At 36.0% G+C, this 23,966-nt stretch overlaps 1 protein-coding gene and 1 long non-coding RNA gene across 4 annotated transcripts; one reads left to right on the plus strand and one right to left on the minus strand.

Moving 5' to 3' along the window:
• The first annotated feature begins 8,989 nt into the window (after positions 1-8,989).
• Positions 8,990-11,831, plus strand: LOC145042185 (uncharacterized). 2 transcript variants are annotated; one of them, XR_013680565.1, is made up of 2 exons: positions 8,990-10,820; positions 11,243-11,831. It is a non-coding gene; the product is annotated as an uncharacterized LOC145042185 (long non-coding RNA). The 2 variants fall into 2 exon arrangements; XR_013680566.1 differs by having other exon boundaries at positions 11,246-11,831.
• Positions 11,832-13,730: 1,899 nt separating this feature from the next.
• On the minus strand, positions 13,731-19,921 carry LOC145042186 (E3 ubiquitin-protein ligase COP1-like). 2 transcript variants are annotated; one of them, XM_078990574.1, is made up of 14 exons: positions 19,813-19,912; positions 19,340-19,713; positions 18,280-18,357; positions 17,738-17,893; positions 17,331-17,660; positions 17,045-17,202; positions 16,884-16,949; positions 15,767-15,845; positions 15,542-15,697; positions 15,303-15,401; positions 14,907-15,011; positions 14,400-14,579; positions 14,188-14,298; positions 13,731-14,034 (listed from the first exon to the last, which is right to left on the minus strand). In XM_078990574.1, the coding sequence occupies exons 2-14, from the start codon at positions 19,571-19,573 to the stop codon at positions 13,870-13,872; spliced, it is 1,917 nt and encodes a 638-aa protein (XP_078846700.1). In that variant the 5' UTR covers positions 19,574-19,713; positions 19,813-19,912; the 3' UTR covers positions 13,731-13,869. The 2 variants fall into 2 exon arrangements, with proteins under 2 accessions (XP_078846700.1, XP_078846699.1); XM_078990573.1 differs by having other exon boundaries at positions 19,340-19,921.
• Positions 19,922-23,966: the final 4,045 nt, after the last annotated feature.

The raw sequence follows: 23,966 nt of genomic DNA on the forward strand, positions 1-23,966 counted from the left end.
TTAAACAATAATGTTAGAATCGGATTACAACATCCAAAAAAATTCAAAACATTTAATCAAACACCTAGTATGTTATAATTTTATGTAAGAAAATATTAAATTTAATGAGAAAGACTAATGTTGTGGTCATAACTCATAACTTGTATAATTGGGTAGATTTTGAAATTACGAAACTATAATAACGAAGTACGACGCTATAATAAGCAAATCATGAATGTTGTTATTTCTTGCAATTAGCCCAATATTTCATTTTCTTATTATAAAAGATAATATACATACATTTTATACGATTCACACAAAAGTAGTAGAGATGATATAACACAAATTACCAATCGTAATTAGTATTAACATTTTCAGAGTTAAGAAACTCATCAACATCGTTCTTCTAGTAGTTGTTGCTGAAGCCATTATGAACATTGGTGACAATTTGTAACATACACGTTCAGTTATCGTGTATTGTAAATTATAAAAATGAATAATATTACGAAATATTATGTGAATTTGAATGTTGAGTTCTAACAGATTGTTGTTACTAGGAATGAAGTAAAACTATGTTTAGAATAATTTAGAAAGTATTGAAAGTCTTATGAGATTCCAATCAAATGTCAAATACTAAAATTTAGCGAAAATATAAAATTACAAATAAGTAAAATTTAATTATTTAAAGTTGTAATGAATCTCGTTAGAAAAGTTTAGGCGAAAACATCATCGAAATTCAAGTTATAACGAAGAAGTTATGACCAATCGAAGATCCGCGATAAAACCGGCAAACACTATGACGCGTAAAAAATGAGTTTCCGATAAACTACTTTTTAGCCTAAGTGATTGTAACGACCCGTTCCCGGTACGTTAATTCATTGGTAATAGTTGTAAGTTTTCAAGAGGGACTCGGCGAGTTCTAGCCTGACTCGCCGAGTAGGGTCGCGACTTCGAGCACGCGTGAGCCGGGGACTCGGCGAGTCCATATCCCTGACTCGGCGAGTCCATCCGTCTGGGTGAAACCCTAAATTCCTGGGGTTGCCCACTATTTAAACCACCTTATAGCCCCCATTCTCGCCTCCCTCACCCTGAGAACACTGTGAGAAAGAACCCTAATCCTCCCTTGTGTGAGCTAAGTGTTTTGTGCCATTTTGTGAAGGTTTGAAGAAGGAGAAGAAGAAAGAAGCAAGGAGAAGAGCTGTAGTGCAAAGATCCAAGGGCAAATCTGGGTTAATTGAGGTATTTTCGGAGTTTCCTTCTTGTTATATGCTTTAAACTTCCATTAGAGCTCTCCTAAGAGCTAGTTGATGCTTGTTCCAAGCCTTATGCTTGCATGAAGGTCTTAATAAGTCGAAATATCTTTGGATCTGAATGATGGGGTGTTGTAGAGCCCAGATCTACTGTCTTTTTGGAGTTACTTTGCATATTAACCATAGATCTACCCATTTTATGCATCTTTTAGCCTTATTTCCCTTATTCATGAGGTTGTACACGTAAAGTTGGAAACTTTACGTGGTAAATCAGCTTATTGGACCCAGATCTATCAATTGTATGTGTTGGATTCAAACAAAATCGAGTAAAAATCAGTTGCATGGTGGCAACTCGGCGAGTCGGGAAGAACGACTCGGCGAGTTGGGTCGCGAGTTCCCGATTCCTTCATTTTTACCAGTGTCAAGTGAACCCAGTGAGCTAGAGAGTGGACTTAGCGAGTTGAGGGTAAACTCAGTGATGGAGGGACTCGGCGAGTTGTTCATCAACTCGGCGAGTCCAAGGCAATCTCCTTAAGATCAAGAACAACTCGTCGAGTTTGTTCATCCGACTCGGCGAGTCGGATGAAGATTGTCTGAGTTCTTGAATCAAGAGGGTACTCGTCGAGTCGATGCCAGACTCGACGAGTAGCAGCGAGTAAGAGTGAAACGTGAGAGTAGGACTCGGCGAGTTGGGTGGCCCAACTCGGCGAGTCAGTCCAAATGAGAGTAACTTTGACCAAGGGTAAAAGAGTCATTTTACCCCAAGCGCAGTGTTTAGTATTTGATTGAGTGTGTTTATGGACTTGTAGCCGAGGAGATTCAGGAGCAGCAGTCGTTAGCTTCCCGAGCCACATACTCAGCAGCCAGCTTACGAGGTGAGTTTCCTTCCAGTAGGAACGGGTCTAAGGCCACAATGTCGGCCCGTTCAGTTAGCAGTAGTTTCCGGATTTAGGTCCGATGCAGTAGCTAGTACGTTTGATGCCTTCGTGGCTCGAACAGGATTTGTGTGCTATGTTTTACGCGTTAAGTGTTATGTGTTCCGGGCTACGGCCCGATGTAGTATGCCGTATATGTGTTCATGCTAGTTGATGTGTTATGCTATGCCATGTTCAGTCAGTCAGTTCCGGACTTCGGTCCGATGCAGGGGACAAGGTCCCAGTCGGTTCCGGACTTCGGTCCGATGCAGTTAGTTCCGGACTTCGGTCCGATGCAGTTAGTTCCGGACTTCGGTCCGATGCAGGGGACAAGGTCCCAGTCAGTTCCGGACTTCGGTCCGATGCAGTTAGTTCCGGACTTCGGTCCGATGCAGTTTCCGGGCTTCGGCCCGATGCAGAGGGCGAGGCCCAATATGTGTTATATGTTATTGTATGGTATGTGGTAGTTTGGGGGAGCTCACTAAGCTTCGTGCTTACAGTTTCAGTTTTGGTTTCAGGTACTTCCGCAAGCAAAGGGAAGAGCTCGGGGTGATAGCATCGCACACACCACAGCTTAGCTTTTGTCCTGGGGATGGTTTTAGTTGTTTTGGATTTGATATAGTATGATATAGTTTTCCGCACAGTATTTTATTATGATTTGGGATACATCGCGTACGTTTTTTTTATGTTATGTTATGATACTCATATTATGGTTTTGATTATATTGAAAAACGAAATTTTTGGGTCGTACTTTTGGGTCGTTTCAGTGATCTAAATGAAAGTTGTATAACTAGTTAAAATAATAAACTTTCATATAAGTAACTTTTAAATCTGACTTCGTATGAGTAAGTTAAGATTTTTCTAAGTTTCAGAATAGCAGTAGACACCTAAAAACTCGAAATAAAGATCGAGTGATATTTAGCCGACGCAACCTAAACGAGAATCGAAGGTCTCGTTAATAGTAGTACAACGGTAAAAAGTCTGATAAAAACGGACGTCGGATGAAGAAATTATGAATTTTTAACGGATTTACCAGTTTTTCGTATGTTAAAAATAATAATATTAAAAATAAAATCAAAATTAGCTGACGAAGTCTAAACGAAAGTTGTAGAGCATAACTTTACTTACGCGTGCATATAAAGAACGTCAAAAACGAAGCTCGTATACAAAAGTTATGGATTTTAGAAGTTCGGGGCACAAAAATCGAGAAAAATGCGAAATCCGAGAAATTTCGCATGGATACAGTTCGGCCACGTCACCCTTCGTGCGAGCTCGCCCCGTTTCCGATGCCGATGACTCATCCGAACCAGAAGCCGACGCGTGTAGACACGTGTTGCAACCCCTCGCACTCGAAGGCGCGACCCAATCCAAGACCGCCACCTACCCTCGCCTCGCATCCGATGCCGGGTCTCGCATCTGCTGCCACGCGTCCTCTTCTCGGCCGTCGATTCTCGGTCTCGCATACTATATAAGGGAGGGTGCGAACCCTCCCGGCATTTGTTGGAATTTTGCATACTTTTTCACTCTAAAGCCTATTTTAAGCCAATTTCAATTCCCCGAAGCACCGGGATCATTCCCAACACCCGAAACACGTTCTGAAGAGCCCGGGAACCCTGAGAAATTTATCTTTTTGGTTTGAAGCTCAACCTTCGCAAAGCCCGGTTTTCAATATATCTTCCGGTTTTTATAGAAGAAAGATATTTATAGTAACGAAGTGCTGCACAAATTACTATTTTAACCCTCGGTTATTTCAAGGTGAGTTCAATATAGGAACAATTGTATGTTATGTGTTATATGTGCTATGTGATTTTTCTGTGTTATTATCTCGTGTTGTTATTTCATGCTATATTTGTAGTAAAGTTATACCTTTGACCATGTGATCAGTGAAAGGACTTAGATTCACGGTGGTACTAGTATGTAGCCTCGGGCCATGTAGAGCATGTCTCGTAAGAGAATGATTTCTATTATGGCATTGGTAGAAGGTTAGATAGGGCTGGTATGTAGCCTCTGGCCATGTAGAGCACGTCTTCTATGAGAATGACTTATATTCTAAGGCATTGGCAGAAGGTTATATAGGGCTAAAAGCCTGAAATCTACCAAAATGCTTAATCAAAAATTGTGTGTCTTCTGTGCTATTTGGGTCAAATCTTTATTGATGTATATCAAGTATTGAAATCGTTATGTCTCATTGATCGTAAATCTTTGAATCAAATCTTGATTGTTATTGAAAGTCTGACATATGATACGCATATGCTATTGTTGTTCTTGTTCCTCTTTGCTTCTGTCGTATTGGTATATATATGGCATAAGATTATATTGTATCTATTTATTGAATTCACTAAGCGTTATCGCTTATCCCTCTCAATGTTTAACAAATGCAAGTGATCATCATCCAGTATAGTCTTATACTGTGTTTGAAAGATTTAGAATAGTTAATACTATTTCTTTGTATTTAATGTTCAAGGATGTATAAAAGTATAGTATCCTGGATAATTGTGTAATATATAACACTTTGTAATAGTCGGTTTGCATCCAGTCTTTTGTAATTACTTTATCAATGTAAAATATTGTTTTTATGAATATGCAAGTAACATGTTTTGGAGTAACTATATTGTCAAGTATGAAAGTTTGGGTCTTTCAGAAATACGAAAGTGCGGGTCTTTCAATCACGGTATCAGAACAACAGTTTAAGTGAACTAAATACCACGGATTGGTATGTAGGCTTAAATTGTTGGAAGTTCAATATATGAACGGATTCATAGTACGTATAGGGATACAAACCATAGGAAATACTTAAGTGGGGTATTGGGTAGTGATATACCCTAGTATTCTAAGATATTAAGTTACTTCAAAATTTTCAGAGAATTAGTTTATGTGAACTAGGAATTTTAAGAATTTCTAGATTTAAACATGGATTGTTAAGTGAAGATGATACGATATGTATCTAGTATAGTTTAGGTTGTATACCTAATGAGGAAAAGCACTAGAATATTGAGAGGAGATATGCCTTATATTTTATTAAGTGCTAAATGATAAGTAAATATAGCATGCATTAGGTTTCATATCTATCTTGGTATTATTTGAGAAAGTTTAAGGTCTGACATCGACAAGTTTATAAATAAACGATCACGGAATATCGTAAAATAATAAATATGAAGTGTTATTGTAAATAGTGTATTAATACCAATAAAGGGGTATTATACGTTTAAAGTATGTTTGATGATATAATAACATTTTTGGAAAAAAGATGTGCGTTTGAAACACGTTTGGGCGAGATAAATGTGTTGGTACAAATCCATGAAGTTGTTCTATCGCTATCTAGATTGAAGTAGTGATTGTTTATAGAGTCGGAAGACCGAAGTTGGTGATAAATACTTCGACAGTATTGAAATTAATGTGGTACAAGATTTAGAAGAATTAAATGAAGATCAAAGGAAAGGCTAATGAAGTTTACAGAATCAATAAGCTAAGACTTTGTGATGTAGTATGTAGTTCGAGTAGTAACCCTATACAAGATGTTCAGACTTAGTATTTAATAATACTGAGTGATGATTCACTTCCATCACATCCTTATGAAAAGTCTATTGTGTGTTAAGCCGACTTTAACATGCATAATTAGGATGGTGAATTAAGTTATTTAGTAATAAAAGGTTAAGTAACTTACTTGTTTAAGTAAGGTAGAATGCTTAGTTGAAGAAACAATACACCCATAGTATTGTATAATAAGAAATGTTGTAGTTAGGAATGTTAGAGAACCAATTTGAAGCTAGTAGAGCTTGTTGAGATGCAGCTATAATGCAGACTTCTTAGGATAAACTCCTATGAAGTAGACTTAAAAGATACAACCATAAGAAGAAGACTTACTCAAATACAGGAATGACGATGTCATGGAAGGATAATGGATCAACAAATGTATATGGTGAATTACATGAGTTAGAAGATGATGCAAGTAGTTGGAAACCATTTGTCTCTACACTGCTAGAGTAAATTTTGGGTGTTTTATGTCTTGCAGAGTAGACACTACCCAAGAAAGAATTTATATGAAGAATTGGAAGTAAAATTCTATCGACCTATGAAAAAGTATTAGAATATGCTAGATCAAGCTTATACGTGAGAAGAATTCTAGAAGACAAGTCTAGGAAATCTAAATATGTTTGATAGAAACGTGAAAACCCTAGTTGAGTCTAGGAGAAATTGTTGTATGTATTTGTTTGAACACATTCATAAGTTGTTTTGTGATTTTGAATGGTGACTTAGAAAACTGCGAGATAATACGTGGGATGAGTATGAGTAAGTGTGAATGGTAGTAGAGGCCTATACTATCGGAAGCACATGACTTACGCTTGGATCAGTGAAAGTCACAAGGTTACCAAGAAGCTAGTAAATGATTCTGATTTATTCATGTCTGTCGTTACCTTCGTTTCGGTAATGACTAAGAAGATAATTATCGTTCAAATCTTAAAGTCATAAAGAATTAAATCTGATTAATATAAATCTACAAAGTGAGTTGATTGGTTTAGAGAACCATGTCTCGTGTAGTGATGAAATTTCAGTCAAAAGATAGAAGAAGAAGATGGTCGATAGAAATATAACGATCTCCATTAAAGAATTGAGCAACCATTAACTAGAGATGTTACCTGTCATGAAGGCGATAAAGAATTTAGTTATTCATGAAAGGATTACAGTATGAAATCCATGATTTCATAATCAATCGAAATATTTTGTCATTTGAAAAAATTGATGTGTATGTCCGAAAGCATGAATTAGAGATACGTGGTGCTATTCATTCTATTTTGAAGCATCCACGTGTTGATCAAACTCTCTTTGTTTTCTCTATTCCATCAGCTCGATTTATTCGATCTGATTTTAATACAAGAGTTTGGTTCGTTATGTGTCTTGTGCGTTATAAAATATTGAAAGTCATTGGAATATGACCATTCAAGTTATTGTAGCAAAAGTAAAGATCTTATCTTGAGTTTAGTCTATACACCAAGAAGGAGCATAACTCTACAATGAGAATTGATCTTTAACTCAAAGATTAGGACCCGAATGTAGTGACTAGTACTTTTCTCGTAAACCCTAGATCTACTCACATCTTAATTGATTTCGATGCCTCAGATTCTTTTGTGCGTTATAAACTCGCACATTCTTGTTCAAATTGCTTATTATGCAATTTTCCAATTGTTACATGAAGATACCGTAGGAAGGGTATCATTATTTGCTGATAAAGTTTATATAGATAGTGACATAGAAATTAATGGTTATAATTTTCTTGCTAAACCTAATTCTTATCTCCTTGCCCAACTTTGATATTATTCATGACATGGATCGATTGATAAAGAACCACGCAGAACTCTTGTGCTACGAAAAGATGGTGTGCATCCCTACTAGGATTCTATTTATGTCTATGGTGAAATAATAAATTTCTTTCTTAAAAACTCATAAATTTATATCGAAGAGATATTCTACTTATCCGACTTATACAGTTAATACATTGAAAGAGGAGAAGAAAAATATGAATAATAGCATTTGGAAAATTATCAACCGGCTGATTAAGAGTGCATATTTTCTCGCCATACGGGAAACGACTTCAATGGAGAAATACGCACAAGTATACTTGGACGAAATTATGGAGAGACATGGTGTGTCACTAAAGATTAGTTCCAATTGTGATACTCGCTTCACTTTTGATCGAGTATGCAACAAGAATTGGAATCTCGAATTTCTCTTAGAACAACTTATCATCCCTAGACAGAAGGTCAAGACGGTGAGAACAATCTAAACAATAGAAGATATGCTTCGTGCATGTATCTTGGAGTTCGGTGGTAACTGGGACAAGTATTTACCACTTGTTGAATTTTAGTATAGTAACAGTTATCACGCTTCAATCAGAATGCCACCATATGAATCATTATATGGTCTCAGATGCCACACTCCATTATGTTGGTGTGATATAGGACAGAAAATCCGTGGAGGCCCTGAAATGATTCAAGACACTACTGATAAGATTCAAATTATACGAGAAAGAATGAAAGTGGCCCAGGATCGACAAATGTTTGTTCCGATAAGTTTAAGCATGATGTAACTCGTCAAGTTAGCGAGTCAACTCGACGAGTAGAGTTGGTTTTCATAAGGCCTCTGAGGGAACGAGGGGACTTGACGAGTCCTCCTGATGCACTCATCAAGTTGAGTCAACATGGATTGTTGACCAAGTTTAACTTCGGTTGACTTTTAGAGTTTTGACCAAATGTGAGTAACTGAGATCTTCGATGGGTAAAATGGTCTTTTACCCTTACCAAATTTGTAAGTTCCATTAAAACCCGTTTACAATTTGGTTGTCTTCTTCACTCAATTTTTGGAAAACGGGTATATCCCTTTTTTTTTTCTACTCAGATGATTAAAAGAAAAACCAACAAAATTAAGGGGCAAATGGTCAAAAAAAAAGCAAGCCAATAGGAAGCTCGGTCTTCTCACGTCTCTGAAGCCACGCCACGCACAACCCACCGGCTTAGGGGGCGGTGTTCATGCGTGGGAGAGGCTGTCACCTCAGCCCAAGACGCGTGAAAAACCTCCCATACCGGGTAGCCTTAAGTTTGATTTTCCGGTTCATTAAAGCTTTAAGTGTGACATAAATGTTTGATTTTACAGTCTAATAGAATTGACAATATTACAAATATCCAATTTTAATAAACCTAAAATCCGTAAAAAAAATAATAATAATAAAAGATTAACCTGATATTTATATGTAATTATCCCAGAACAAATCGTTTCTTTCACAAAATTTACCCAACCCTAAATACAAGAACGGGCCATTTAGGGTTGTCTTTTCTTCGTTTATAAATACTAAAACAAATGCCTAGCCGCAATCTCGGTCTCTCGCTTCTCAGCAAATCTCATTCTTTTTCTATTTTTTTTACCAACTTGAATTCCTCGTTGCTTCGATTTTAGTTCTTGTAATTATAATCTTTCGATTCTTAGGATCTTGTTTTCAGCGTTATTCTGCAATTCCAATCATCACATCTATTAAAAATTACTGTATTCTTTCGTTAATTTCAGTAATTTTCATGCGGTTCCGATGATCTGAACGAAGTAACATGTTTTCACTCGTCTTTTTTACCGATTAACGATTCGATTGCTCGTTTTCAAACCTTTCGATCAAAATTATCGAAGTTTTAGCATAAAATTTGAGTTGCAGATGATGTGTATTAATTTATCTTCACTTTGAACTGATCGGAGAGTTGTAACTCTCCGTGAGGAATCTTTCACTCACTGATGCATTTTCGATCGTTTTGTTTTCATCGTTCGATTTCTTTTGGTAATTCTTTCTTTATATCAATTGGTGATTTAATTGGTGCTGGTTTACAATCTTTTTGAATAGAAATTTATCAAGTTAAAATTTGGAATTTCAGTAAAGATGATGCAGATGCAGATGATGTATATATATTTATCTTCACTTTGAACTGATCGGAGAGTTTTAGCTTTCCGTGAGGAATATCTTCACTCACTGATGCATTTCTTTCGTTTGAACAGAAAGCCTTGTTTGATGCTACAAACTTCTAGCTTTTAGTTTAATCAAAAAACTCCAAATCAAAATGTTTCTTCATGTAGCATTTAACAAAACGCTATCAGCTGGTTTTGTCGAATACGCCCTACTACATGATGTAGCTTTTAGATTTGTAGTTTTTTGTTTAAACTGAAAGTTAAACACATGTACTACCAAACAAAGTTTTTTATTTAAATTATAACGTTTTGTCAAAAACTAAAAGCTAGAAGTTTCCAAATGCTTTCAAAAGCGTTGACATTCTATGCAAAACACGCTCTTAATGCAGTAAGTGGCGTAACTTGATGCTTTAGAAATCAAATACATTAAGAGTTAGGACCAAATGGAGCTTCCGATGAAATAGTGTAAATCGTCTCGGAAACTTGGTTATTTTTGAACCACCTTCTTTGCTATCATACCATTTTTGCCACCTTGAGAGAGCGGATAAAAAAACTCCAAATCTAGATATACTTGAATGGCCTCTTATTTTACTTTTTATAAAGTTCAAGCATCGTTTGGAAAATTGTTTTTATCGTTTTCACCGATTTTTTGTTAATGTAGCAAGTTGACGAATGTCTTATTGAATTTTGTAAACGTTTTGTTCATTTCGTGAAACTTGTTAGTACATTGTTCTTTTATCTGGTACTCGCCAGGACACATAACGATATAAAAACTGCTCCTTAATACGTCGCCAAATATGATCCTCTTTTTCTGCATTCCCAATTATAGGATCATCCAATATGTTGACCTATGATTCCATTAATTTTTTTTATCTTCTTTCATTGTCCATTGTTAAAGTGTCGACTTTTCTTTTCTAACAGGTGCCTTTTCCTTTCCTTGTCTTTTGGATTTGCATAGTTTGGTTTCTAGAAAAATTCGACTTCCGATGTTGGGGGGTTGTCTTCCTGGAATGTATTTGGGTAGAGAGATTTTTTTTGGAATAAGGTTGGATTATGGAATTGCATGGTGTAATATTGATGTTTTATTTGTTGGTAAAGAAAGTGTTGGGTCGGGGTCGGGGCAAAATCATAGAGAGATCAAGTTGTGGTGGGTAAATCGAAGGAGCGAAAAGACAAATGTTTACAATCAGTGTTCTTAACCACTAATCCGCAATTTGTTTCGACCGGGGTGAGATTGGTAAGAGTGTTATTGAGATTCATTTTTGGAGTAGAAAGGGTTGTACTTTGTGTGATAGAATGTATTGTGTTTGTATGAAATGTTTGATATGGAATTGGTGTTATAATGGTATAAAAAATTAAAAAAGTAGCCATTTATGACCACTGAGGGGTGTTGAGTTGATTTTGTCATATGGTAATCTCTTGACTTACAGTATAGCTACTGCAATAGCCTTGGGCGGTGTTGTGTTTACCACACCACCGCGGTGACATATCATCCACCACAGGGTGTTGTTTGTCTCCATTTCGTTTGGTATTGTAGGAAATGATCATCATATATAATTATTATGTATATATGTAACTTTTTTTTTAATTATATATATATATATATATATATATATATATATATATATATATATATATATATATATATATATATTCCAGCAGGCCAAACACATGGAGATCGAGATTAGCTGTAAATGGCATCTTTCGTGTGAGCGATCTTCGAGCTCTTATTGCCAGTAATCTGACTATCCGGTGAATAACCCCCGGTTTGGCTTCATTTAGTTCGTATCAAGTGTATTAGGTTTGTCTGGTGGGCATGTATGGGGCATATTCCTATGGTGATGGCTTTGTCCAGGAGAGGTATCAACATTTCATCTTCCTCCTGTCAAATGTGTTCCAACGGTGTGGATATTGTGCATCATAGTCTCTTGGAATGTCCTGTTGCTGTTGATTCTCTAATTTGGATTTTCAATTGGTGTGGCATCCCCTTCCAAAGGTTTCGTTTGATTTCAAATTTCGTTAATTTCGCAGCCACATGGAGAAATTGTCCAAAAAAGAGGGAAATATTTATTTTAACTTGTTGTGGCTTTTTATGGTGTATGTGGAAGACAAGGAATGACGTTTTGTTTAACAGAGCATGAGTGAACTCTCCAAAGTTGGCGGATAATGTGCTTTTAGTGGTATTTAGTTTGATGAAGCATATGAGTAATTTTGGAAATTATAAATGAGAATTATGGATTTGTTCCCATTTTGACATTTTGTAAGTTGTTTTGTTGTTTTTTTCCCGGATATTTTTCCTTTTAGGTCGTGGTTTTAATAATATTCACGACATTTAAATAAAGAAATTATTTTATTAGTTCAATAATTATAAACATTTAAATAGATAAAAATAATAATTAAGTAAAAAATAAAGAAATTATCTAACCATAATTTATTTTGTAAAGAGACCGTATAATTGGGGATGGTTTAACAAAGGGATTGTTAAATCAAAATCCTTAATATAAGCTAAATGACCAACATTATTCTCAACAAGCATAAAGAGAGATGGAAGGTGGAAAAGAAGATAACATCCTCATTCGTATCACAAATGGGGAAGAAATGCCTTTTAGGGTGTAGACCAAATGTGCATTGCAAAGACGAAATATAGATAATAAATGAAAAAAAAAAAAAAAAAAAAAAACATATGACACAAGGATTTTCTATGCAATGTTAAAATTTGGTTCGGAATATAATAAATAATTTGGATATTTCAAAGAGTGAAAACACTTCTTAAAATCTGTGAGTTCGACTCAGTAACTATATATATATTTTTTTCTTATAAAGAAGTAATATGGATTTCATGCAAACTATAAGATTAAGAACACATAATACCTTGGCCTCGTTTTTGTTCTTTAAGAAAAGATTTTGGCAGAGTAACCTTTAAGAAAAATACCATATTGCAAGACCTGAGTTATGCATTTATAAAGATACTAGACAATTAAATTCGTTTTTTTTTTTTTTTTTTTTTTTTTTTTTTTTTTTTTTGCGGGATGTTATGTATGTTCTCAACAAATGTATTGGTTAAGTTTTTGACAAGAGCATAAATGAACAGATATATCCATACAATATGGATCCTGGACTTGGAGTTATCTCACACCCCACAAGGACGACCGGGGTGCTGCCCTTAAATCCCTAGTGTTCCCAAAACCACTTTAACATTGAGTTGAACAACAACATTTTGGAATATCATGTTAGGTGTAATACCTTACATATGTGAGAACATGTTAACAAAAAATATCATTCGATTTTCTTATTTCTTGAATTTCGGTTTCAATCCACGTTAGTTTTGGTCCTCTCGATTTTCTAGTTCAATCTAGTTCCTAGACCATGCTGACCCCTAACCTTACGTGTTTGTCTCACCCAACTCTAAACATACTTATGATTATATTATGATATTATATCTTGTTAGAATTTAAGGGTTTTAGAATAACTTTGATACTCTCTTGGATCGTATTTTGAAATCATTTTCTGAAATATTTAAGTCGGCCTTTATTCTTGGGGTTACACAAATTCAGATTCATGGGATAATCAAGAGGTGGTTATAGGACACAATGGTTATTCCTTAGTAACTAAATGTGTCTCGATAATAGTATTTATGCATACTTTGATAATAAATATGATTATATTTTTTTATGCTTCATCGTAGCTTTTTTTAACAAGACAATCATACATATCAAGTCCAATTGTATTTACATTTTCATATATATAAACCAGTTAACCTCTACATAAATAATATATCATAATCATAAAATTGTAAGTAGTTTCTCTATAAATGAAAACAAGTTACCGTAATTGTAAACAAATATACCGTAGTTCATAAAACAAAAACATATGCGTAAATAATATATTATAATAAAACCTTAATGATGATTAAACGTGACAAAACAGACAATCTTAATTATGATTAAATGTGACAAAATAGACAAGACCCACCTCTTAGGTAACATCTCAAAATAGATCCAACGGATGTCTTCAACATTTATCCTTTTTCATTTTATTATATAATAGTATAAAAATTACCTAACTATAAAGTATAAAGTATAAAGTATAAAATCAAAGGTGGATAAACTCCATCGATTCATGATTTGGATCTACTTTTAAACAACACTCAACGTAAAAGCCATATAAATTAGCTTGAAAATGATTGAATCATATTTAATTAAACAAAAAAACATAAAAACAAATACGATATTTTCAAAGGTCCATAAAATGTATAAACACTAGTTCCATAATTATATACTTACTTACTATTCGGCAAGAACAAGAACTTTAATGGTTCCACGACTGTTTGCAGTTATCATTGTGGGGCTATCGTTTTTCCAACAAACCGCACTTGTGAAGTATGACCCCGGCTCCTCTCCTTCAGTTGCATCCAAACTAAATCCATGCGAGGCTGCTGGCCTTGAAATGGCCTATAAATGTTTCCAATTAAATTCAAGGCCTATAACTCTCAAAGCTAGCTTATTTTTTGAGCTTTTTTAGGTGAACCAAAAAGTAGCTTATAAGCTAACTTTTACTTTTTAGTTTCTGTAAGAAACAAAAAGAGTCTAAGGTTGGAAGGTAACCTTATGGTATACAAAGACTTCATTTGTCTCGCTGCCACATGCAATATATTCGCTATTTACAGTTAGACCCACAAAATTTTTCTCGTTCACGTGTCCTCTGAATGTGCGAAGCTTTAAAAGTAAGATGGAAGATAAATATATGTTAGATATTGTTTTGTTGCTAATCAGTAAAAAAATAATTTAATTTGTTAGATAAAGAAAGAGAGACTTACTGGGATATTTTGCTTGACATCCCACAAGCGTAATGTGCTGTCTGTAGATGCAGAAGAAAGCTCATAATTGGATAAGAATTTTACATATGAAACAGCTTTTCGATGCCCACTAAAAATATGCAACGGTTGGTTTATTTTTCTCAAGTCATAATAATGTATGTGATGATCTGCAGAACCCACCTAAATGCCATAATAAAAATCATTCCCAATAAGTGAAGGTAGACATGTATATAGTTGAAATTAACTTACAGTTACATCTTTAGTCCCTGTGCTATAGCGATATTTTCAGATTTGGTCCAAAGAGGATTTTTTTTTTTTTTCCTTTTTGGTTGCTAATTCATTGCTTCAATCACAGGGATCATTTAGTGTTTGGGAATACCAAAAAGGAAAAAAAGGTTCCTTGTTGAACCAGATCTAGAAAATATCACTATGGCACAGGGACAAAAATGTAATTTACTGGATAATCTAATCACAGGTTGAAATTTGAAAAAACTGAAACAAACTTACTGCAACATGGAAGCTAGATCCAGGATTATACTTCACAGAGCAAATATTTGCTTTCATGTCAATGTTAAGGACACTTGCCTCTTGTCTTGTACACCATATCTTGACCTGTTTAGGAACATAAGAAATAGCAACATACTTTTAATTTATTTGTGTATTATATTCATAGCATCCTACTTTATTTTCTTACATTGCTATATATGATGGCATGTACATTCGACTTTTTCTTATTAGGACATTGTACTTTGAAGAATCTATCTAATTATAATAGTAAAAGTTGTTTCGATGAGATTGCTATACTTTGATAGATTTTCCAAAGGAAATTTAAAGACTCCATTTTTCAATGAAAGCAAATTGCTATTTCTTACATTTAACCCTAAAAATGAGTAAATGATATACCTTACAATCATCGCTTCCAGACACTAGCATTGTAGGTTCAGTACGTGAAAAATCAAGACTCCATGCTCGTTTCTCGTGCTCCTCATACTCCATTACACTCTGTGGCAAGATTTGTAATTAAGATTTTAGACCGATATAACAAATATGCAATAAATAGCAATGTATTTTCTTTCTCTAATATAGCATCCTTTAGTGAAAGTAGGAAGCTTTGATAAAAAAGTCAACAAAAGAATGATGACCTGGCGAGTGGTTACATCCCAGACAGTGACTATACCCTCGTAGTCACTACTGGCGATGTAATTTTTGGTGTATTTGTTCCAGCTCAAACAGCTAAGTTTGGAGCGTGTTGACATTTCCACCACAGGACACTGAACATCAGCTTGTTCATTCACTACCTGGAAAACCGTTGATGCGGATGAGTACATATGAAATGAAGGGTAAATCGGTCTTTCTGCATCACTTACTGAGGCAAACTCGAAGACTTTGATGCGTCGTGAAACTCCAGCTGTAGCAAAAAGCTCATTGTCTCGGTCAAATTCTATGCTGAAAGTGGGAAAAAAGTTTGGAGTATTTAGAGTAAATTACATGAATGGTCCCTATGGTTTGGGGTAATTTGCATGTTTGGTCCCTGACTTATTTTTTTAACTCGGAAGGTCCCTATTGTTTGGTTTTGTTGCGCGCTTGGTCCCTGTCTTACTTAAAAATACTATTTTTCCCTTGATTTTTTAATTTATTTAAATAAGATGGGATAGGTAAGGTAAGGTAAGATGAGGTAAAAGTGGGGTTGGGGTGTGTTTATTTAAATAAATTAAAAAAATCAAGGGCAAAATAGTCTTTTTAGGTAAGACAGGGACCAAGCGCGCAACAAAAACAAACAATAGGGACCTTCCGAGTTAAAAAAATAAGTTAGGGACCAAACATGCAAATTACCCCAAACCATAGGGACCATTCATGTAATTTACTCGAGTATTTATTAATTATTTATTATAGCATCCTACATTCAGGTCTTTCTATTAAGGGATTGTATTTTGAAAATATTTATAGCAGTGTCATCCAAATAAAAAGCAAATTTTCACTGCTATAATTGAGTGGATTTTTAAAAATACAATGTCCTGATGATGTTGTGGAAACAGCAATTACAAGTACTAATCAACATATATTATCAAACTAGTTATCATTGAAAATTAAAGATCATTATATAGTAATGTTGGGTGATATTTCAAAATTTTATTTAATTATTCTCGTGTTCAATTTTCAGTTTATAACAGTTTTCAAAGGAACAATCATCATTGCTAGACAGAAGGGTAAAATAGTCATTTACTCTGATTAAGTACTGTACGAATGAATGCCCTTTCTTTTTCTTTTTTTTTAAACTGAAAGAACCATGTGACCAACAAGAAATTACCATTTTACCCTTCTGCATGAATTTATATTAAGTTACAAAGGACCTTAAGCTATAGTGTAAACTCCATAGAGTTTCTCCCTCATCCAAGCATATTAAAAAAGTATACTCCATTTAACTTATTAAAAAAAAAAACAAATCAACCACTTTATACAACATAATTCTTCCACTCAACTGACCTTGATATAATATCAGCCGAGTGGAAAAGATCCCCATGCCTCAATTCAGCAATGACTCGCAATCGACTACATAAAACACACAATAAAATCAACATGTTCAAATCTAATCCTTGATTAAAAAAAATAAGAACAAACTAAAAACACACACACACACACAGAACCTGTATCGTGTAAATGTAGAAAGCACAGACTGAAATTCCTTAAGTCCATCATGATAACCTTCTCCTTTCACATTTCGCCCTTCCCTTTCTTCCTGCTTATGTGCTTGTTTTTCCCAATGCCTCCGCTTTTGCAGATAACACTCTTGCAAATCATTAAACTGTTACAATCAACAACATGATCAAACAAATACAATAAATCAAATAACAAATAGTATGTAAATGGGGCCCACGTGCCCGTTAATGAAATAGGAAATTTTGTCATTTTGTGAATGAGAAGTGTGATGACCTGTGCATGGACGCGTCTTTTTCTTGCTACAGTTGATCCCACTTGAGTATTTTGTGAATCTGAATCTTTTTTTTGGAGTGATAGAGAGTTTGTAGTAGTAGTAGCTTGTAAATCAGGTAACCTATTTTGTGTACTACCTGCACCCATAATACCCCCCATACTGCTGCCATTACGTTTATCCATCAATGATGGCCATGAAGTTTTAACACTGGAATCATCAGCAAGCATCCTTAGTTTTACTGAGCATCTTTCTCTTGCTCTATGTAATTCTATTCTGTGTCTTTCAACAGCATTTATGTCTTCCTTAATGTACCCAAGATCCTTTTGTATCTGCAATAAAATCACATGATAATTCACCTAACATCAAAGTTAAGGGGCTTTGTTTGGAAATTTGATATAACTGTAACCTCATTTAGCTCTTCAAGTTTTTGTCTTCTTAAGCAGTATAAAAACTCATGCATAATCTGCAGATTTGACTCGGCTTCTTCTTGCTCCATTCTTTTTTTCTTGTCAGTGAGAACAACTATGAGGCTGTCAAGCTCCTTCATTGACACATCACATCCCTGTCTACGTGAAAAGAGTCACCTTTCAATATAAAGAAATGACATTCAAGCCCATGGGTCCACCTTGAGTGCGAGATATTCAGGGTTTTACAATAATAACAGAGACACTGACTTCACATAAAACTTTTACAATATTTTCATGGTTTCTCATTTCGGAATGAACACAACTACATGAATTAGATGTTTAGTATTACTGGTAGAAGAAATAAGGAGAAACATTGAAGGTTTTGAGAAAATATATATACAGATAAAAGCCCAAGCCCACAATTTGAAGATCATAATTGTAAAATCTTTCATAAGTGAATATATCATGCATCAAAAAGTGATGCTAATAAGGTTATAGGAATTAAGAGGAGCTGATGATCGATACGATAACTGACACTGACCTGTTGAAATGCTAGCCGGACTTGTTCAACAGGAGAAGCTCCTTTTGCTATTTGACAAGCTGAAGCCTTCATCAATAGCTGCAGAAATAGTCTTTTTTTAATTAAGTAGCTAGAAATATAAATGCCAAATGTATACTTTGCTTATTGTGTAATTGTGAATGATAAACAAGAGCATTTTAAGCAAATATATAGACATATTCTACCTGAAACAGATCATAATCCTTAACATATTCACAAACCGAATGGGAAAAATATTTATTTCTGCAAATTATGTACCCAGAGATAACCAAATTGAAACTTTTGAATTACAGGGTCAAATGGGGTATTAACCACAAAACTTCATTGTAGTTGTTTCAGAATGGAATTGGCATGACAGTTTATTACTTTATTTCTTAAGGACTTGATGTATACTATACTTGATACACTTTCCACAAACAAATCAATGACAATGCTGTGAGCTAATAATACATGTTTTAAGATATGCTGATAAAACATTCAGACCTAAACCCGAAACAGAGAAAAATAGTAGATATAAAAAATTGTACATCTCATGGTTAAGCTGTCAACAAAAGAGTTGAAATGTCAACAAGCATGTTAAACATGGGAAGAAACAACTAAAGAAGCATATATATCGAGCTCTTATAGACACAAATCAACATATATGAAGATTAATTGCCCAATTTTCTAAAAGGATTAACATATCGGATGACGAAATATAGACACACCACATCACAGAATCCAACATTGACCTCGCGCCAAACTGAAAAGTTAAAAGTTCCATTTCTAAAGAAATGAATAAATATATCGAAACCAATTTTTTATATTCTGCATGCTTGGCTCCATACTAGTAAAATATACAGGGAATGGAGCACTAATCAGTAAGCAGTACAAATAGCGTGCTATAAGCTTATCGAGCTGAAAGACTATAGATTTCTTAATCCTCTTCTAAAGTTCTAATTAGCCTAACAACAATCAAGAATAACACATTTACGAATCAAAATTTGTGCTCGTGTTCATCAATTCCAAGTATTCATGAATGTCGAGATACTGATTACTTTACCTTATTTAGCAAAAAATTAGGAAATATCTGACTAGCGGTGAGATACTGCGCACAACAAGGACAATCGCTCTTATTCTGAAGATGTGTAGCAATGCACATGTAACAGAAGTTATGACCACACGATGTCAAAAACGCATCCTTAATGATCTGCATGCATATCGGACACAACACATCTTTATCCAGCGATGCCGCATCTACAGCCTCACGATCATTTCCCCTTGCATCCACCTCCATCACGGCCACAGCGGAATCCGGTGCCGGAAGCTGCAACTGAGGTTCCTGAGCCACCGGCAGTGATGGAGAAGAAGATGCGAGTCCCTCCGTTGCCGGTTCAGGCGGTTCCGACTTCACCGACGGCACAATCACTCTTGCAACTGAACCACCTCCCATGGCCATACAATTCGGTCTCTTTGTCAGCCTACGAGCACATTTTCTCTCTCTAAATCGGAGTGTGAAGATATCAAATGGCTTACCGTTGCAACGCTTCTCCTCTGTGTGTGAGCTATGTGTCTGTGTGCGTGTATGGGTGGAAACTGACCACGTTATGCGGGAGGCTTCGGTTTTGATTCTTTTCCATTCCTTACAAATAAATATTTGCGAACCGATCTCCTTAATATCTTTTCATGCCTATCTTTTATTAAAATTATTTTATTTTTTTATTTTATTTTATATAGCATTAGCTTGTAAATTAGTTTTTGTTATTTAAACATATACCAAAATATTTATCAAAATAATTATTCTAGATCTTTATAGCTTGTTCAACTACCACTTTACTTTTTGATGATTTTGACATTTTATTTATGAATTTATGAGTTATCTATAAATTTAAATTTAATGTTAGAATGTGCAACCTCAATTCTAGGCATATTTTTGATATAAGTGGTCATCGATTTTATGCATACGATTTTTATTTTGTTATAATATTTTTTTTATTAATATTAATATATCTGCAAACGGGTGAGCTAATAACATCTAAAACACGCACATGTCCAATGGCACACGTTCCCTAACAAAATGTAAATCTATTTCCACATGTTTGGTATGTTGGTGTTGTACAGAGTTAAAAGATAAATACATGGCCCTCAAATTATCGCAAAACACATCCATAGCTTTAGATAACGGATAAGATAACTTGAGGAGGTTACGAAGGCATGTCCCAGATCTTATTGCTACAATTCAACTTTTTAATGTTGAAGCAGACAAGAAAAAGAGAGTTGAATAAATCCTCACAAAGATTGATAGATCTAAATATGTTGATGTCCTTAATCGAAGATTCTCTCTAGATCCCATTGTGAAATTTAGATGTACCAAACCCAATGGAGAAAGAATTCTAACAATCTTGGCCTCCTCGGCTGTAAGCTGGAAGGCGCGTCCCCGAGCCTTTGGAGGCTCTGCCCTACCTGACCCGCGTCAGTAATCCTCAGTGTAGCCGGGTGCTAGGGCCTGCGCCGACCTAGCAGCAAGTTGTGGACAGTTGGTCTTCACGTGACCAACCTGATGGTAATGGTAGTAAATCCTCATATCCTGAACCGGGGCTGGATGGCGGCAATCCCTCGCAAAGTGCGCCTCCTTGCCGCATTTGCGGCACACACTACCAGATCTACAAGCCCCCAAGTGACCTTTCCCGCACTTTCCACAAGTGCGGCCATACTGGCCTCCCGGCCTAGAATCAACGGTCTTAGACCGCTTTGGCACTAGCAGTGATTACGTCGGGGCCTGCCTCTACTCTCTTAGTTGTAACTCAATCTCAAGCTCCTGCCGCCTAGCGGCCTCCTGCAACTCCAGCAAAGTATCACATTGTTGGGTAGCAACAAATTGACGGATGTTAGTCTTGAAAATGCTCATACAACGTGTCATCTGAGCCTGCTCAGAAGTAAAATCCAGGCAAAACATCGCCCTCTCAGTGACACATGCGGGTGATCTCCGTCATCGTCTCAGCATCCTGTCTCAAACTCCAAGAACTCCTGCGCTAAATGCTCCCTCTTGACCCGTGGAATGTAGCGAGCGCGGAACATATCCGTGAACTGCTCCCAAGTAACTGCAACTCTCTGATCATCAGTGTACGAGCCAGTCACCAACCTCCACCAGTCCTTCGCCCTGAACCTCAGCAGGTTCAGGACACATCAGGCCTTCTGGTCAGCAGGACATAAGCATGTGAAGAAACACCCCTCCATATCATACAGCCACCTCATGGATATGATCAGATCCTGAGTCCCATTAAAGGTCGGGGGATTCATGTTATCAAAGTCCTGGTACTGAAAAGCCCGATTGGCTCCTCCTTCTGCTGACATTACAACTGTTGTAGTAGCTGTCTCAGCAATGGCTGCATAGTGCTCGTCAAAGTACTCAACCATGGTGGTCTTAATAGACCCAACCATCTCCGGTAAATGTGCCCAGAACAGAGTAGAAACCTCATCATGCAGGATCTCTCGAATCTAGGTGTCTAGCTCATCCAACCCCATCTGACCAATAACCTTGGGCACTGTCGGTCCCTCCTGACCGCCATCTCCTGATCTTGATCCGAATCCAGTCACAAATCATCTAGTAACCACCATGTTGAAAATATATCAAGAAGATATCAAACATTCCATATAATAATCTGTAAACCAACTCCCAACAAATCCCAAGGGGTTGTGACTTCCTTGCTACACGTATGGGTCTTGTGCTTTCAGTAGTACGGGCCCATACTACCTTCCACACCTACCCATATTTGTCTCAAGTATCATCACAATGCCCTAACAATATCTGTAAGCATGGTGCACGCTCAATCCTCACTCCTAGAGGAAGGCTAACTATCTCATAACTAGCCTACTGACCCCGCACAACCCACCCATCCATGAAACTTCCACCAACCCTTCAGCACTCGTGTATGCTAGCCATACATAACGCTAGACCCTATAGACTTTCGAATACTTGATCGTACCCTAAGCCCTTCATCAGAAAAGAACAGGAAATAAGACCAAACCAAACATTCTCAGGCTATAAGATCTTAATTATGTATGGTCGTGATGCATACACTAAGCAACTACAGTAATGATATTAGTTTCATCTAAGAAAAATCCTAGGCTATCAGGCATCATATAATCAAGAAATTCTATCATGAAATTCCTGAAAATCCCTAGCCTAGTACTAGCATGATGTTCTAACATATCACAAAATCAAATAATTCGTAAGGTATTTTGGGGTCAACTTATTGGCTCCTACTGATCGTACACGCTCAGATACACGAATGTTTCCTCCAATTCATTTTAAAATCTTGTCCTTAGTTTGAGACTGGAGACACACGAATGTTTCCTCCAATTCACTCAAACCAAGGCTCAGATACCAACTTGTAACATCCATAAAATTCAAGCCAATTTAAAACTTTTTAAAACATTCAAAAACCAATAATTATTACAAATTTGTTTTCAAAATGGTTTCATGTTAGAGTATCCCAGAATCAAATCATAAAAATATAAGGAGGTGCACGATCACGCCTTCGCCTTCCCGCGATTATCAGAAGTACCATAAACATAATCAACAACTGTAAGCCCAAAGCTTAGTGAGTTCCCCCAAAATACCAACGTCATACAAATCATAGCTATATCATAGCAAACAAATAAACAAACATCAAGCATAATGATCCATCAGCCTGACTGGACCGCTGTGACATCCCCAAAATCACGGCCAGAAAAGACCGGTTTTGTTTATACTTTATTTCAAAATCAGAGTTATCTTTTAATAAAAGGGTTGCGGAATTTGTCCCAAAACAATAATATGATAAAGATTTATCAAAAGCATTTCCATAGAAATGTATTTCATTAAAAGACTCGGGATGTCATGTTCGTACAGATCAAAAGTATAAACAGTACAATATAAGCCTTACTACATTATTTCATATCTACAGGCCTATATCCGTAATCCCTCGTCCAAAACATCACACTTATGCTCATGCGCCACTACCTGTAATGCATAAAACTGAGTGGGTCAGGCTTGGGAGCCTGGTGAGCACATAGGGTTTTCAACCCACAATAAGTTTATTAATTTCATCAATCAACAATAACCCGATTACCCGTTCCCGTTATCCTCACTTTACGTCCCTAAACACCTATCATAAGGGACCTAGCCTAAGGATAATCATCGGGACGGACACTACTGCTAAGGGGATTCCTCAGCAATAAATGTCCTAATAGGCAACCATGTGGGGGATGGAGTACACCGGTGAACACATCGTTCACAACACCTACAGGTTGCGAACCTGCTAGTGTTCCACTGGACTGTCTAGAAGAGTCCGTGGTCGTCATCTATACTCCGCTAGATGACTGGATCAACAACAACAACATCGAGGCCTCTCATCATTTTATCACACATCACCTATTACATCTACCCATGTTTTACCCCAACATTTTCGTAGATATAAAATACATATACAGTTTAAATCATTGAAAACATGTATAACAACGTTCATCTAGCATAGATAGCAAGTATTCAGATAATATGCACACATAGCACGTAATTTATATAAAATACTTCATATCTATGTGTAAGTTGAAGGTAACTATGCACTCACCGGAAAAGGTGGTGATTCCGAACTCAGACAGCGCTTCGCTTCTTAAAAAGAATTTTTCTTCGACGAAACCTAGTATTA

Source organism: Lactuca saligna, chromosome 4 (assembly GCF_052625555.1).
Source record: "Lactuca saligna cultivar CGN05327 chromosome 4, ASM5262555v1, whole genome shotgun sequence".
NCBI lineage: Eukaryota > Viridiplantae > Streptophyta > Magnoliopsida > Asterales > Asteraceae > Lactuca > Lactuca saligna.